This window comes from Pseudophryne corroboree, chromosome 3 (genome assembly GCF_028390025.1).
Source record: "Pseudophryne corroboree isolate aPseCor3 chromosome 3, aPseCor3.hap2, whole genome shotgun sequence".
Lineage (NCBI taxonomy): Eukaryota > Metazoa > Chordata > Amphibia > Anura > Myobatrachidae > Pseudophryne > Pseudophryne corroboree.
In genome coordinates this window covers 761432994-761448493 of record NC_086446.1, presented here as the reverse complement: position 1 = coordinate 761448493, position 15500 = coordinate 761432994, and the positions used below count along the sequence as shown (strand labels likewise).

General features: G+C 48.8%; 1 protein-coding gene across 5 annotated transcripts in view; it reads left to right on the top strand.

Moving 5' to 3' along the window:
• The window catches only part of LOC135056795 (alpha-2-macroglobulin-like), a 325812-nt gene that overhangs the window by 121759 nt on the left and 188553 nt on the right, over positions 1-15500 (top strand). For all 5 annotated transcript variants that reach the window (XM_063962392.1, XM_063962390.1, XM_063962389.1 and 2 more), the window contains exon 14: positions 4890-5029. In XM_063962392.1, coding sequence (XP_063818462.1) covers positions 4890-5029 — 140 coding nt within the window. The remainder of the gene's footprint in view (positions 1-4889; positions 5030-15500) is intronic.

Here is a 15500-nt window from a genome sequence, read left to right as displayed (position 1 = left end):
TGTCACCCAAAGTTTTTGAACTTGTCACTGACTTATTATGAATGCGCTGCAGGTGACGTATAAGGGAGGATGTTCCGAGGTGGTTAACGTCCTTACCCCTACTTATTACAGCTTGACAAAGGGAACACACGGCTTGACACCTGTTGTCCGCATTTCTGGTGAAATACCTCCACACCGAAGAGCTGATTTTTTTGGTATTTTCACCTGGCATGTCAACGGCCATATTCCTCCCACGGACAACAGGTGTCTCCCCGGGTGCCTGACTTAAACAAACCACCTCACCATCAGAATCCTCCTGGTCAATTTCCTCCCCAGCGCCAGCAACACCCATATCCTCCTCATCCTGGTGTACTTCAACACTGACATCTTCAATCTGACTATCAGGAACTGGACTGCGGGTGCTCCTTCCAGCACTTGCAGGGGGCGTGCAAATGGTGGAAGGCGCATGCTCTTCACGTCCAGTGTTGGGAAGGTCAGGCATCGCAACCGACACAATTGGACTCTCCTTGTGGATTTGGGATTTCAAAGAACGCACAGTTCTTTGCGGTGCTTTTGCCAGCTTGAGTCTTTTCAGTTTTCTAGCGAGAGGCTGAGTGCTTCCATCCTCATGTGAAGCTGAACCACTAGCCATGAACATAGGCCAGGGCCTCAGCCGTTCCTTGCCACTCCGTGTGGTAAATGGCATATTGGCAAGTTTACGCTTCTCCTCCGACAATTTTATTTTAGGTTTTGGAGTCCTTTTTTTACTGATATTTGGTGTTTTGGTTTTGACATGCTCTGTACTATGCCATTGGGCATCGGCCTTGGCAGACGACGTTGCTGGCATTTCATCGTCTCGGCCATGACTAGTGGCAGCAGCTTCAGCACGAGGTGGAAGTGGATCTTGATCTTTCCCTAATTTTGGAACCTCAACATTTTTGTTCTCCATATTTTAATAGGCACAACTAAAAGGCACCTCAGGTAAACAATGGAGATGGATGGATTGGATACTAGTATACAATTATGGACGGGCTGCCGAGTGCCGACACAGAGGTAGCCACAGCCGTGAACTACCGCACTGTACTGTGTCTGCTGCTAATATATAGACTGGTTGATAAAGAGATAGTATACTCGTAACTAGTATGTATGTATAAAGAAAGAAAAAAAAACCACGGTTAGGTGGTATATACAATTATGGACGGGCTGCCGAGTGCCGACACAGAGGTAGCCACAGCCGTGAACTACCGCACTGTACTGTGTCTGCTGCTAATATATAGACTGGTTGATAAAGAGATAGTATACTCGTAACTAGTATGTATGTATAAAGAAAGAAAAAAAAACCACGGTTAGGTGGTATATACAATTATGGACGGGCTGCCGAGTGCCGACACAGAGGTAGCCACAGCCGTGAACTACCGCACTGTACTGTGTCTGCTGCTAATATATAGACTGGTTGATAAAGAGATAGTATACTCGTAACTAGTATGTATGTATAAAGAAAGAAAAAAAAACCACGGTTAGGTCACTGGTATATACAATTATGGACGGGCTGCCGAGTGCCGACACAGAGGTAGCCACAGCCGTGAACTACCGCACTGTACTGTGTCTGCTGCTAATATAGACTGGTTGATAAAGAGATAGTATACTACTAATATTATATACTGGTGGTCAGGTCACTGGTCACTAGTCACACTGGCAGTGGCACTCCTGCAGCAAAAGTGTGCACTGTTTAATTTTAATATAATATTATGTACTCCTGGCTCCTGCTATAACCTATAACTGGCACTGCAGTAGTGCTCCCCAGTCTCCCCCACAATTATAAGCTGTGTGAGCTGAGCAGTCAGACAGATATATAATATATATAGATGATGCAGCACACTGGCCTGAGCCTGAGCAGTGCACACAGATATGGTATGTGACTGAGTCACTGTGTGCTGTGTATCGCTTTTTTCAGGCAGAGAACGGATTATAAATAAAAGTGGTGGTCACTGGTCACTATCAGCAAAACTCTGCACTGTACACTACTGAGTACTCCTAATGCTCCCCAAAATTAGTAAATCAAGTGTCTAAACGGAGAGGACGCCAGCCACGTCCTCTCCCTATCAATCTCAATGCACGTGTGAAAATGGCGGCGACGCGCGGCTCCTTATATAGAATCCGAGTCTCGCGATAGAATCCGAGCCTCGCGAGAATCCGACAGCGTCATGATGACGTTCGGGCGCGCTCGGGTTAACCGAGCAAGGCGGGAAGATCCGAGTCGCTCGGACCCGTGAAAAAAAACATGAAGTTCTGGCGGGTTCGGATTCAGAGAAACCGAACCCGCTCATCTCTAGTTATATTATTACGGACAAGAATGTCACGTAGGTTTTTGTTCCTCCTATAGCTTGGCATTAAACTAGTGTTTTTGAGTATTTTTAGGTCGGTATCACCGGTTATTATGGGCCACAATTTCTTGGCTGTTATCATGTTGTTATGGCTGCATGGATGATACTTCTGGACAAAAGGTATTTTGTTGTCTTGTGCCGTCTTTAATTTGGAACTAGTCAGGGTCTCAGTCCTTGGAATTGCTGAGACTTGTTGTTTAATGGTTTGTAATTGTGATGCATTATATCCTCTGTTAATAAAATCAGTAATCATCTGATTGATCCTAAACTCAGCTTTGGCTCTGGTGTCACAAGTGCGAATGGCTCTCAAGAATTGAGACTTTGGTAGACAGCTTGTCACAAACTTTAGATGTTGACTGTCAGCTTTTAGGGTTGTATTCCTGTCAGTCGTTTTTTTATACAGATCCATGTGGATAGTATTATTCTCCAATGAAATTTCAATATCAAGATAGTGAACCATGGAGGTCATTCCGAGTTGTTCGCTCGGTAAAAATCTTCGCATCGCAGCGATTTTCCGCTTAATGCGCATGCGCAATGTCCGCACTGCGACTGCGCCAAGTAAATTTGCTATGCAGTTAGGATTTTTACTCATGGCTTTTTCATCGTTCTGGCGATCGTAATGTGATTGACAGGAAATGGGTGTTACTGGGCGGAAACAGGCCGTTTTATGGGCGTGTGGGAAAAAACGCTACCGTTTCCGGAAAAAACGCAGGAGTGGCCGGAGAAACGGAGGAGTGTCTGGGCGAACGCTGGATGTGTTTGTGACGTCAAACCAGGAACGACAAGCAGTGAAATTATCGCAGATGCCGAGTAAGTCTGAAGCTACTCAGAAACTGCTACGAGGTGTGTAATCGCAATATTGCGAATACATCGTTCGCAATTTTAAGATGCTAAGATTCACTCCCAGTAGGCGGCGGCTTAGCATGAGCAAATCTGCTAAAATCCGCTTGCGAGCGAACAACTCGGAATGAGGGCCCATGGTATCACTTATTTCATAAGTAAGTTTTATATTCTCATCTTGTTTATTGATGTCGTCCATGGCCGCTTGAAATTCATCCTTAGAGCCCGTCCAGATGAGAAATAAATTATCTATGTATCTTGTAAGGTATAAGATGTTAGACTGCATACAGGAACCGTTCCATAACCAGGTCAAACATAAATATGTTTGCTAACGAGATCCCATCGCACACCCGCAAAGCTGGATATACCAGCTTCCATCAAACAGGAAGTAATTTCTTGTAAGTGTTAGAGTTACAGTAGCAATTGACAGAAGAAGGTGATATCTGGTCTGCAATATGAAGAATTAGACCTGTGTACCGCTTCCACACCTCTGCCATGTGGAATATTGGTGTACAGAGATATAACATCGAGTGCAGAGGCAGAACTCTGGGAGGCAACGGAGTCAGCTGCCGCCGGGCTCCTGCTTTGAAGGGGGGCACTTCTCCTCCTATTCCGTGTGTTCAGTGACATTAATCAATTAAGTTAATTGACAGCAGCCGGTATCTCTTCCGTAGCCGACTTCCCCACTAGTCACTGCACCTTACAAATCACACCCTCTTTATTATAGATACACTGGAAGCAGACACCTTACTGATGAAGCTATTTGCTCCTATAAAGGAAACATGAGAATTCTAACTATGCAAAGTTATTTCTCTGACAATTACACGTAACTTCAGATAGTTAGAATTCTCATACTTCCTATGCAAGAGCAGATATCTCCATCAGTAAGGTGCAAGCTACCAGTGTAAAAGGTTGTGGGTTCTAATCCTGGATATGACACTTGCAAATTAATTGTCAGAGAAATAATCAGCATTCTAAGTTACTGAGCAGATCTATGTAGGGTGTGGTTGGACCCCTACACAGATCTACCTAGTTGCAATGGTTTTGTAGTAGCTTCATATAGTTGGAATTAGAGATGAGCGGGTTCGGTTTTACTTGGTGTTACTTGGGTCTCAAAACGGCATCTTATTGGCTCACGGATGATATATTGGGGGGGGGGGTAATCGAGTGCACAGCAAGTACGAACACATAGGGGCTCACATATAGACAGGGTCAGGCTGTGGTGTATACACAGAGAGTAACTGGGATGGGATACACGCAGACATTGCGGTTGCATACAGGCCGGTACAGTATGACTGCAGCTGATTACACAGCTGTCCTGGCAACTGTCTCACTCCACGCAAACACGTCACGAGAATGTAATTGCTGTCCTAATGACTGTGCAAATTGTGGGGTCTATTTAATAAGCCTTGGAGGGAGATAAAATGGACAAAGATAAAGTACCAGCCAATCAGCTCCTAACTATCATTTTTGTCAGAAACAGCCTGTAACATGGCAGTTAGGAGCTGATTGGCTGGTGATTTATCTCTGTCCACTTTAACTCTCTCCAAGGCTTAGTAAATAGACCCCATATGACTAAATCCAGACAGATGTAGATGAGGTGCACAGCTCATACAGACAGGCTTACCATACTATCCCTGTAGCACTACTCTATGTATTGAATAGTATTTTCTCTCCACGTGGCAGTGAAAGGGGAGTTTACCATCTCCTTGGCGGTAACTTCTGATCTTGCTCCTGACGTACAATTGTTTGTATACTACATGTCAACACAAGAGCTGGTGGCAGACGCTGCTCATCTCAGCATTGAGAAGTGCTTCAATAACCAGGTACCGTCACAAATAAATGTAACCATGATTGTGCTGATGAAATTGGGCAGGCTTACCACGATGGCCAGTGGCTCATTGGTGAGTACATGACAATACAGGCAAAAAATAGGCTTATTTTGTTTTTTAAATGATAATCCCTTTAATCCATCAGCCACACTCGCCGGAGACTCACTGATGCTTGCGCAGACTATTACATTTACCCCAGCACTTTGGTCATCGTATGCGACTAAACCTGGTCTTTCTGGGCACAACCTGGTCAAAAGACACCGGGAGGAGAGACATGAGAGCACTGAAATGCAATATAAACAGTGCTGGAAGACAGTGGCGTGCGGTGAGGTCACTGGCTGGGGAGGCACTGAGAATATATATATATATATATATTGGTCGAAGTTGAAATTTTGAAGTGGGGTTATGGAAAAGACATGCCGAAGGCACGCACTTGCTCCAGAAAAGGGGACGTGGTCACCCAAAAGGGGGCGTGTCCCTTTCACCTTATAGCACACGGTACGAGCTGAAATTCACATTATAGCATATGGTACGAGCCGAAATTCACATTATAGCACACTGAATGAGCCGAATCTCACATTGTAGCACACTGAATGAGCCAAAATTCAAATTGTAGCACACTGAGTGAGCCGAAATTCACATTGTAGCACACTGAATGAGCCGAAATTCAAATTGTAGCACACTGAGTGAGCCGAAATTCACATTGTAGCACACTGAATGAGCCGAAATTCACATTGTAGCACACTGAATGAGCCGAAATTCAAATTGTAGCACACTGAATGAGCCAAAATTCACATTATAGCACACTGAATGAGCCGAAATTCACATTACAGCACACAGGAGGAGCCAAAATTCACCTTGTAGCACACTGAATGAGCCGAAATTCACATTATAGCACACTGAATGAGCCGAAATTCACATTATAGCACACTGAATGAGACGAAATTCAAATTGTAGCACACTGAGTGAGCCGAAAATTCACATTGTAGCACACTGAGTGAGCCGAAATTCACATTGTAGCACACTGACTGAGCCGAAATTCACATTGTAGCACACTGAATGAGCCGAAATTCAAATTGTAGCACACTGAATGAAATTGTGACAGCAGGGACAGGGAGAGAGAGTGACGACAAGGAGAGAGAGAGTGACGACAGGGAGAGAGAGAGTGACGACAGGGAGAGAGAGAGTGACGACAGTGTCAGCAGGGAGAGAGAGAGTGACGAGCGTGACAGCAGGGAGAGAGAGAGAGTGACGACAGTGACGACAGTGACAGCAGGGAGAGAGAGAGAGTGACGACAGTGACAGCAGGGAGAGAGTGACGACAGTGACAGCAGGGAGAGAGTGACGACAGTGACAGCAGGGAGAGAGAGAGTGACGACAGTGACAGCAGGGAGAGAGAGAGTGACGACAGTGACAGGGACAGTAACGACAGGGAGAGAGGGTGACAGCAGGGGAACATTACCTGACTGTGGTCGGCGGAGGCACCAATGGGCAGCTGCGATGAGGTCCCTCTAACTGCCATTTGTTGCAGGTGGCGGCGGGCGGCGGTGGGCAGCTGGTGGTGGTGAGCAGTGGGTGGCTGGCGACGGTGAGCGGCGGGCGGTACCTGCTCCAGTAGTGCAGCAGCGGGCAGCCATGGCCCCTTCAGGGTCTCTTCTTCCACACTGGCACCGCGGGACCCTTCCCAGATGACAGGGGGGAGGGCAATCCACCACTGCCTCCACCAGTTCGCTGGCATCGCGGGAGGGCTGGGAGCGGGAGGTCACCATTGCTGGCACATTTCTCTCAGGACAGGAAAGGGGGGGGGGTGCAATCCGCCACTGTCTCCCCCAGTTCCCTAGCATCGCGGGAGGGCTGGGAGCAGGCGGACACCCAGCGGCATCCAGGCACAGCGGGCGGCTGCGGCGATGTAGGTCCGCAGCAGCGCCCTCCTCGGTCTGCTGTCTATGCGGCCGGCACTGGCTTCAACTCCGGGTCCCGCTGCCTCTTCACCCCGCCGCGCTACTGTAACTGTGGTGACAGCTCCACACAGTAGCGCTGGGTCCTGCTGCCTCTTCGGGTGATTGGACGAGCGGATCCAGCCTGGATCCGCTGTCCAATCACATCTGCCTCGCTGACAGGGGCGGGTTTCCCCTGTCAACGAGGCACTTGGATAAGTGCCACTTTCAGCTCCAGTTTTCAATGGGCTTTGACAGCCCAGTACTTGGCCCCGCCCCTCCCGCTTTAACCAGTTCCTATAGTTAACGGGAGGCACTGTTATCAGTGCCTCCCAAACTACTTTTTAGGCTTAAAATGATTAGGATAAGATAAATAAATTACTTATGACACAGAATATGTGTCATAAGTATCTTCTTTATATTATTTTAATAATTAATGACAGGGGAGGCACTGCCTCCCCTGACTGCACGTCCCTGCTGGAAGACAGACTCACAGGGCAGACAGTCACACTGACAGTGCTCACCCTCTTTCCCCTGGGGATCTGGCCACTCATTTGCGTATGATAATTGGTGCTCCAGCCAATCAGCTCCCAACTGTCAGGTATAAAAAAATTTTTTCCAAGAGCTGATTGGCTGGAGCAACATTTATCATACGCAATGAGTTTTATCAGTCACAATAAGTTATCACTCGATGGTAAATGAGCCCCTGTGTTTGAAAAAATAAGATTTTATTCACCGGTAAATCTATTTCTCGTAGTCCGTAGTGGATGCTGGGGACTCCGTAAGGACCATGGGGAATAGACGGGCTCCGTAGGAGACTGGGCACTCTAAGAAAGATTTAGTACTACTGGTGTGCACTGGCTCCTCCCTCTATGCCCCTCCTCCAGACCTCAGTTAAGGAAACTGTGCCCGGAAGAGCTGACATTACAAGGAAAGGATTTTGGAATCCAGGGTAAGATTCATACCAGCCACACCAATCACACCGCATAACTTTTGATAAACTTACCCAGTTAACAGTATGAACAAACAACAGAGCATCAACCAATGGATGCCAAAATAACATAACCCTTTATTAAGCAATAACTATATACACGTATTGCAGAAAGTCCGCACTTGGGACGGGCGCCCAGCATCCACTACAGACTACGAGAAATAGATTTACCGGTGAGTAAAATCTTATTTTCTCTAACGTCCTAGTGGATGCTGGGGACTCCGTAAGGACCATGGGGATTATACCAAAGCACCAAAACGGGCGGGAGAGTGCGGATGACTCTGCAGCACCGAATGAGCAAACACAAGGTCCTCCTCAGCCAGGGTATCAAACTTGTAGAATTTTGCAAATGTGTTTGAACCCGACCAAGTAGCAGCTCGGCAAAGCTGTAATGCCGAGACCCCTCGGGCAGCCACCCAAGAAGAGCCCACCTTCCTTGTGGAATGGGCTTTCACTGATTTTGGATGCGGCAATCCAGCCGCAGAATGAGCTTGCTGAATCGTGTTACAGATCCAGCGAGCAATAGTTTGCTTTGAAGCAGGAGCACCCAGCTTGTTGGATGCATACAGGATAAACAGCGAGTCAGTCTTCCTGACTCCAGCCGTTCTGGTTACATAAACCTTCAAAGCCCTGACTATGTCCAGCAACTTGGAGTCCTCCAAGTCACGAGTAGCCGCAGGCACCACAATAGGTTGGTTCAAATGAAAAGATGACACCACCTTTGGCAGAAATTGCGGACGAGTCCGCAATTCTGCCCTGTCCATATGGAAAACCAGATAGGGGCTTTTACATGACAAAGCCGCCAATTCTGACACCCGCCTAGCCGAAGCTAAGGCCAACAGCATGACCACTTTCCATGTGAGATACTTTAGCTCCACGGTCTTAAGTGGCTCAAACCAGTGGGATTTCAGGAAACCCAACACCACGTTAAGATCCCAAGGTGCCACTGGTGGCACAAAAGGGGGCTGAATATGCAGCACTCCCTTAACAAACGTCTGAACCTCAGGAAGTGAAGCCAGTTCTTTTTGAAAGAAAATGGATAGGGCCGAAATCTGGACCTTTATGGACCTTAATTTTAGGCCCATAGTCACTCCTGACTGTAGGAAGTGCAGGAATCGGCCCAGCTGGAATTCCTCTGTAGGGGCACTTCTGGCCTCACACCAAGCAACATATTTTCGCCATATACGGTGATAATGCTTTGCTGTCACGTCCTTACTAGCCTTTATCAGCGTAGGAATAACTTCATCCGGAATGCCTTTTTCCGCTAGGATCCGGCGTTCAACCGCCATGCCGTCAAACGCAGCCGCGGTAAGTCCTGGAACAGACAGGGCTTTTGTTGCAACAGGTCCTGTCTGAGAGGCAGAGGCCATGGGTCCTCTGTGAGCATTTCTTGCAGTTCCGGGTACCAAGTCCTTCTTGGCCAATCCGGAACAATGAGTATTGTTCTCACTCCTCTTTTTCTTACGATTCTCAGCACCTTGGATATGAGAGGAAGAGGAGGAAACACATAGAACGACTGGAACACCCACGGTGTTACTAGTGCGTCCACAGCTATCGCATGAGAGTCCCTTGACCTGGCGCAATACCTTTTTAGCTTTTTTTTGAGGCGGGACGCCATCATGTCCACCTGTGGCAGTTCCCATCGATTTGCAATCTGCGTGAAGACTTCCTGATGAAGTCCCCACTCTCCCGGGTGGAGGTTGTCTCTGCTGAAGAAGTCTGCTTCCCAGTTGTCCACTCCCGGAATGAACACTGCTGACAGTGCTTGCACGTGATTCTCCGCCCACCGAAGAATCCTGGTGGCTTCCGCCATTGCCACCCTGCTTCTTGTGCTGCCCTGGCGGTTTACATGGGCCACTGCAGTGATGTTGTCTGACTGAATCAACACTGGTTGGTTTCGAAGCAGAGGCTCCGCTTAACTCAGGGCATTGTATATGGCCCTTAGTTCCAGGATATTGATGTGCAGACAAGCCTCCTGACTTCACCACAGCCCTTGGAAGTTTCTTCCCTGACTGACTGCCCCCCATCCTCGGAGGCTTGCATCCGTGGTCACCAGGACCCAGTCCTGTATGCTGAACCTGCGGCCCTCGAGAAGGTGAGCACTCTGCAGCCACCACAGAAGAGACACCCTGGCTCTGGGGGATAGGGTGAGCAGCCGATGCATCTGAAGATGCGATCCGGACCACTTGTCCAACAGATCCCACTGAAAGATCCTCGCATGGAACCTGCCGAAGGGAATGGCTTCGTATGACGCCACCATCTTTCCCAGGACTCGCGTGCAGTGATGCACCGACACCTGTTTTGGTTTTAGGAGGTCTCTGACCAGAGTCACGAGCTCCTGAGCCTTCTCCGCCGGAGAAACACCTTCTTCTGGTCTGTGTCCAGAATCATGCCCAGGAAGGGCAGACGCGTCGTAGTAATCAGCTGCGACTTTGGAATATTCAGAATCCAGCCGTGCTGTTGCAACACTTCCTGAGAGTGTGCCACGCTGATCAGCAACTGCTCCCTGGACCTCGCCTTTATGAGGAGATCGTCCAAGTATGGGATAATTGTAACTCCTTGCTTTCGAAGGAGCACCATCATCTCCGCCATTACCTTGGTAAAAATCCTCGGTGCCGTGGACAGGCCAAACGGCAACGTCTGGAATTGGTAATGACAGTCCTGTACCACAAACCTGAGGTACTCCTGATGAGGTGGATAAATGGGGACATGCAAGTAAGCATCCTTGATGTCCAGAGACACCATAAAATCCCCCTCTTCCAGGCTTGCAATGACCGCTCTGAGCGATTCCATTTTGAACTTGAACTTCTTCAGATAAATGTTCAGGGATTTTAAATTCAAAATGGGTCTGACCGAACCGTCCGGTTTCGGTACCACAAACATTGTGGAATAGTATCCCTTTCCCTGTTGAAGGAGGGGAACCTTTACCACCACCTGCTGGAGATATAACTTGCGAATCGCCGCTAACACTACCTCCCTTTCCATGGGGAAAGCTGGCAGGGCCGATTTTAGGTAACAGTGAGGTGGCGTCACCTCGAATTCCAGCTTGTATCCCTGAGACACAATTTGTATAGCCCAAGGATCCACCCGTGAGCGAACCCACTGATGGCTGAAATTTCGGAGACGCGCCCCCACCGCTCCTGGCTCCGGCTGTGGAGCCCCAGCGTCATGCGGTGGATTTAGTGGAAGCCGGGGAGGACTTTTGTTCCTGGGAACTAGCTGCATTGTGCAGCTTCTTTCCTCTACCCCTGCATCTGGCAAGAAGGATGCACCTCTGACTTTCTTGCTTTTTTGTGAACGAAAGGACTGCATTTGGTAATAAGGTGCTTTCTTAGGCTGTGAGGGAATATATGGTAAAAAATTTGACTTCCCAGCCGTAGCTGTGGAAACTAGGTCTGAGAGACCGTCCCCAAATAATTCCTCACCCTTGTAAGGTAAAACCTCCATCTGTTTTTTAGAGTCGGCATCACCTGTCCATTGCTGAGTCCACAGGACCCTTCTGGCAGAAATGGACATTGCGTTTATTCTAGAGCCCAGCAGGCAAATGTCCCTCTGGGCATCCCTCATATATAGGACAGCGTCTTTGATATGTCCTAGGGTCAGTAAAACAGTCACCCTGTCCAGTGTATCTATCTCCTCAGACAGAGTGTCTGTCCATGCTGCCACAGCACTACACATCCAGGCCGAAGCAATTGCTGGCGTCAGTAGAGTACCAGAATGTGTATAAACAGACTTCAGGATACCTTCCTGCTTTCTATCCGCAGGATCCTTTAGGGCGGCCGTATCCTGTGACGGCAGGGCCACCTTCTTAGATAAGCGTGTCAACGCTTTGTCTACCCTAGGGGAGGATTCCCAGCGTAACCTGTCCGATGGCGGGAAAGGATACGCCATAAGTAATCTTTTGGAAATCAGCACTTTCCTATCAGGAGAATCCCACGCTTTTTCACATAATTTGTTTAATTCATGTGAAGGGGGAAAAGTCACTTCTTGCTTTTTCTCCCCAAACGTATAAACCCTCTTGTTAGGGACAGGGTTTTCCTCCGATATGTGCAATACATCCTTCATTGCTATAATCATGTAGCGGATGGCTTTAGTCATTTTAGGCTGCAACTTTGCATCATCGCCATCGACACTGGAGTCAGAATCTGTGTCGATATCTGTGTCAACAATCTGGGATAGTGGGCGCTTTTGAGACCCTGACGGCCTCTGAGCTGTAGGATCAGACATGGGTTGAGACCCTGACTGTCCCAATGTGTCAGCTTTATCCAACCTCTTATGCAAGGAGTTCACGTTATCATTTAACAGCTTCCACCTATCCATCCAATCAGGTGTCGGCACCGTTGGCGGCGACACCACATTCATTTGCACCTGTTCTGACTCCACGTATCCTTCCTCGTCAAACATGTCGACAAACGTACCGACACACCGCACACACACAGGGGATGCTCTAAATGAGGACAGGACCCCCAAAAGGTCTTTTGGGGAGACAGAGAGAGAGTATGCCAGCACACACCCGAGCGCTATATAACCCAGGGATTACACAGTAACTTAGTGTTTACCCAGTAGCTGCTGTATAATGATAAATGCACCTAAATTTATGTGACCCCCCTCTCTTTTTTACCCTTTTTCTACCTTGAGACTGCAGGGGAGAGCCTGGGGAGCTGCCTCTCAGCGGAGCTGTAGAGAGAAAATGGCACTGGTGAGTGCTGAGGAAGAAGGCCCCGCCCCCTCAGCGGTGGGCTTCTGTCCCGCTTCTGTGTAAAAATAATGGCGGGGGCTCATACATATATACAGTGCCCAGCTGTATATATGTGCCTTTTTGCCAAGAGGTATCATAATTGCTGCCCAGGGCGCCCCCCCCTGCGCCCTGCACCCTACAGTGGCCGGAGTGTGCGGGTAGTGTGGGAGCAATGGCGCACAGCTGCAGTGCTGTGCGCTACCTCATGTGAAGACAGGAGTCTTCAGCCGCCGATTTCGATGTCTTCTTGCTTCTGCCGGCTTCTGTCTTCTGGCTCTGCGAGGGGGACGGCGGCGCGGCTCCGGGAACGGACGACCAAGGTTAAGATCCTGTGTTCGAACCCTCTGGAGCTAATCGTGTCCAGTAGCCTAAGAAGCGCAACCTAGCCGCAGTTAGTAGGTTTGCTTCTCTCCCCTCAGTCCCACGTAGCAGAGAGTCTGTTGCCAGCAGAAGCTTTCTGAAAATAAAAAACCTAACTAAAATACTTTCTTATTAGCAAGCTCAGGAGAGCTCACTAAAAGCACCCAGCTCTGTCCGGGCACAGATTCTAACTGAGGTCTGGAGGAGGGGCATAGAGGGAGGAGCCAGTGCACACCAGTAGTACTAAATCTTTCTTAGAGTGCCCAGTCTCCTGCGGAGCCCGTCTATTCCCCATGGTCCTTACGGAGTCCCCAGCATCCACTAGGACGTTAGAGAAATAACTGTTAAGAGCTAATTTGTTGGTGTTTTATCTCTTTCCACTTTATCTCTGCCCAAGGTTTGATACATCTTGCCCTATGAGAAATGGGAGTATTCACACATTTCTGTTACAATTCTAATGTTCGGCAGGTGAATTGCGAGAAGAGGATTAACACTGCACATGCAGAGTGGTACAGAAATGATTACCAGACTTGACTGTGGAATATTGTAGTAAATAGAGCGAGGTGTAGCCATACTTGCCTACATTGAATTTCTCCTCTCCGGGAGAAGCCTAGAGAGGAGATGCTGCAGATGACTTCAGGGGGCGAGGCTGGGCTGTGACATCAGCAAGCCCCGCCCCCACATCTGGAAAACACCACGATTCGCGGAAAGGGGGTGGGGCTAAAATGATGCAATTCACAAAATTTTAACCCCTTCCCCACGCCACGGACCTGCAAACATGGGAGAGTATCTCTCCATCCTGCCCGCATCGCTAGGATGCGGGAGACCTGCCTACTCTTCCGTGGGCGCTTCCCACAGCTTCCGGGAGAGTAGGCAAGTATGGGTGTAGCAGAATGTAATGCTAGCAGACTATGGCCCTCATTCCGAGTTGATCGCTCGCTAGCTAGTTTTAGCAGTCGTGCAAACGCATTGTCACCGCCCACAGGGGAGTGTATTTTAGCATTGCAGGAGTGCGAACGCCTGTGCAGCAGAGCGCCTGCAAACACATTTTGTGCAGAACTAGACCAGCCCTGTAGTTACTTATTCTGTGCGATAATTGCTGCGACGAGTGACGCGTTAATGATGTCAGATACCCACCCTGCAAAAGCCCGGCCACACCTGCGTTTTTCCAAACACGCCCAGAAAACGGTCAGTTGCCACCCAGAAACTCCCACTTCCTGTCAATCTTCCTGCGTTCGCCAGCGTGACTCAAAGCGTCGCTAGAGCCTGTGCAAAACCATGTCGCTCGTTTTACCCGTACGACGTGCGTGTGCGCATTGCAGTGCGTACACATGCGCAGGTTAGCCCCGTTTTGCCATGATCGCTGCGCTACAAAAATCCGTAGCGAGTGATCAACTCGGAATGAGGGCAAATGGACTCTCCTTTTAAGACTGGAATGTGCACCACCATACTTTCTCATACGTCCTAGAGTATGCTGGGGACGACATCAAGACCATGTGGTATAGACGGGATCCGCAGGAGACATGGGCACTCTAAAGACTTTTCATTGGGTGTGAACTGGCTCCTTCCTCTATGCCCCTCCTCCAGACCTCAGTTTTAGAAATGTGCCCAGGCAGACTGGATGCACTCTGAGGAGCTCTACTGAGTTTCTCTGAAAAGACTTATGTTAGGTTTTTTATTTTCAGGGAGATCTGCTGGCATCAGACTCCCTGCTTCGTGGGACTGAGGGGGCAGAAGTAGGAACCAACTTCCTCAGAGTTTCATGGCTCTGCTTCTGGCTGACAGGACACCATTAGCTCCTGAAGGGAACTGAACGCTAGCCGTGTCTAGAGCTCACTCCCACAGCACGCCGTCACCACCCTCACAGAGCCAGAAAAGTCAGAAGACAGGTGAGTATGAGAAGAATGATCTTCAATCAAGTAAGTGATGGCTAAAGTTACCGCACGGCTGGCGCGAGCACAGCGCATCATGTTGCCCACACATACACAGGCACTGCAGGGTGCAGGGCATGGGGGGGGGGCGCCCTGGGCATCATGAAAGCTATGAAAACTGGCATAAATAAGGGGCATAAGTTGCTGAGGCACAGTCCTACCCCCACCAGTATAAAAAATGACCTCATAAAAGCTGAGGAGAAACACACAATGGAAGAGTGGAGCTTCCTCCTCAGTCAGCCAGCACACTGCTCAGCGCCATTTTCTCTCTCTCCTCAGGCTGCAGAGACAAGGCTGGTCCTCCTCCACTACTGAACAAGTATCAGGGTGCAAAACAGGGGGGGCCCACAGTGACTTTGGTGCTATATAATTGTGTGATTAATATTATAAAAGAGCTGAATGTCAGTGGGCATTTTGTGTTCACAGACATTGTGTTACTGGTGCTGGGTTGTGAACTGGCGAATCCCATCTGTGTCCCTCTGACAGATTTTACTGTGGGTCTGTCCCC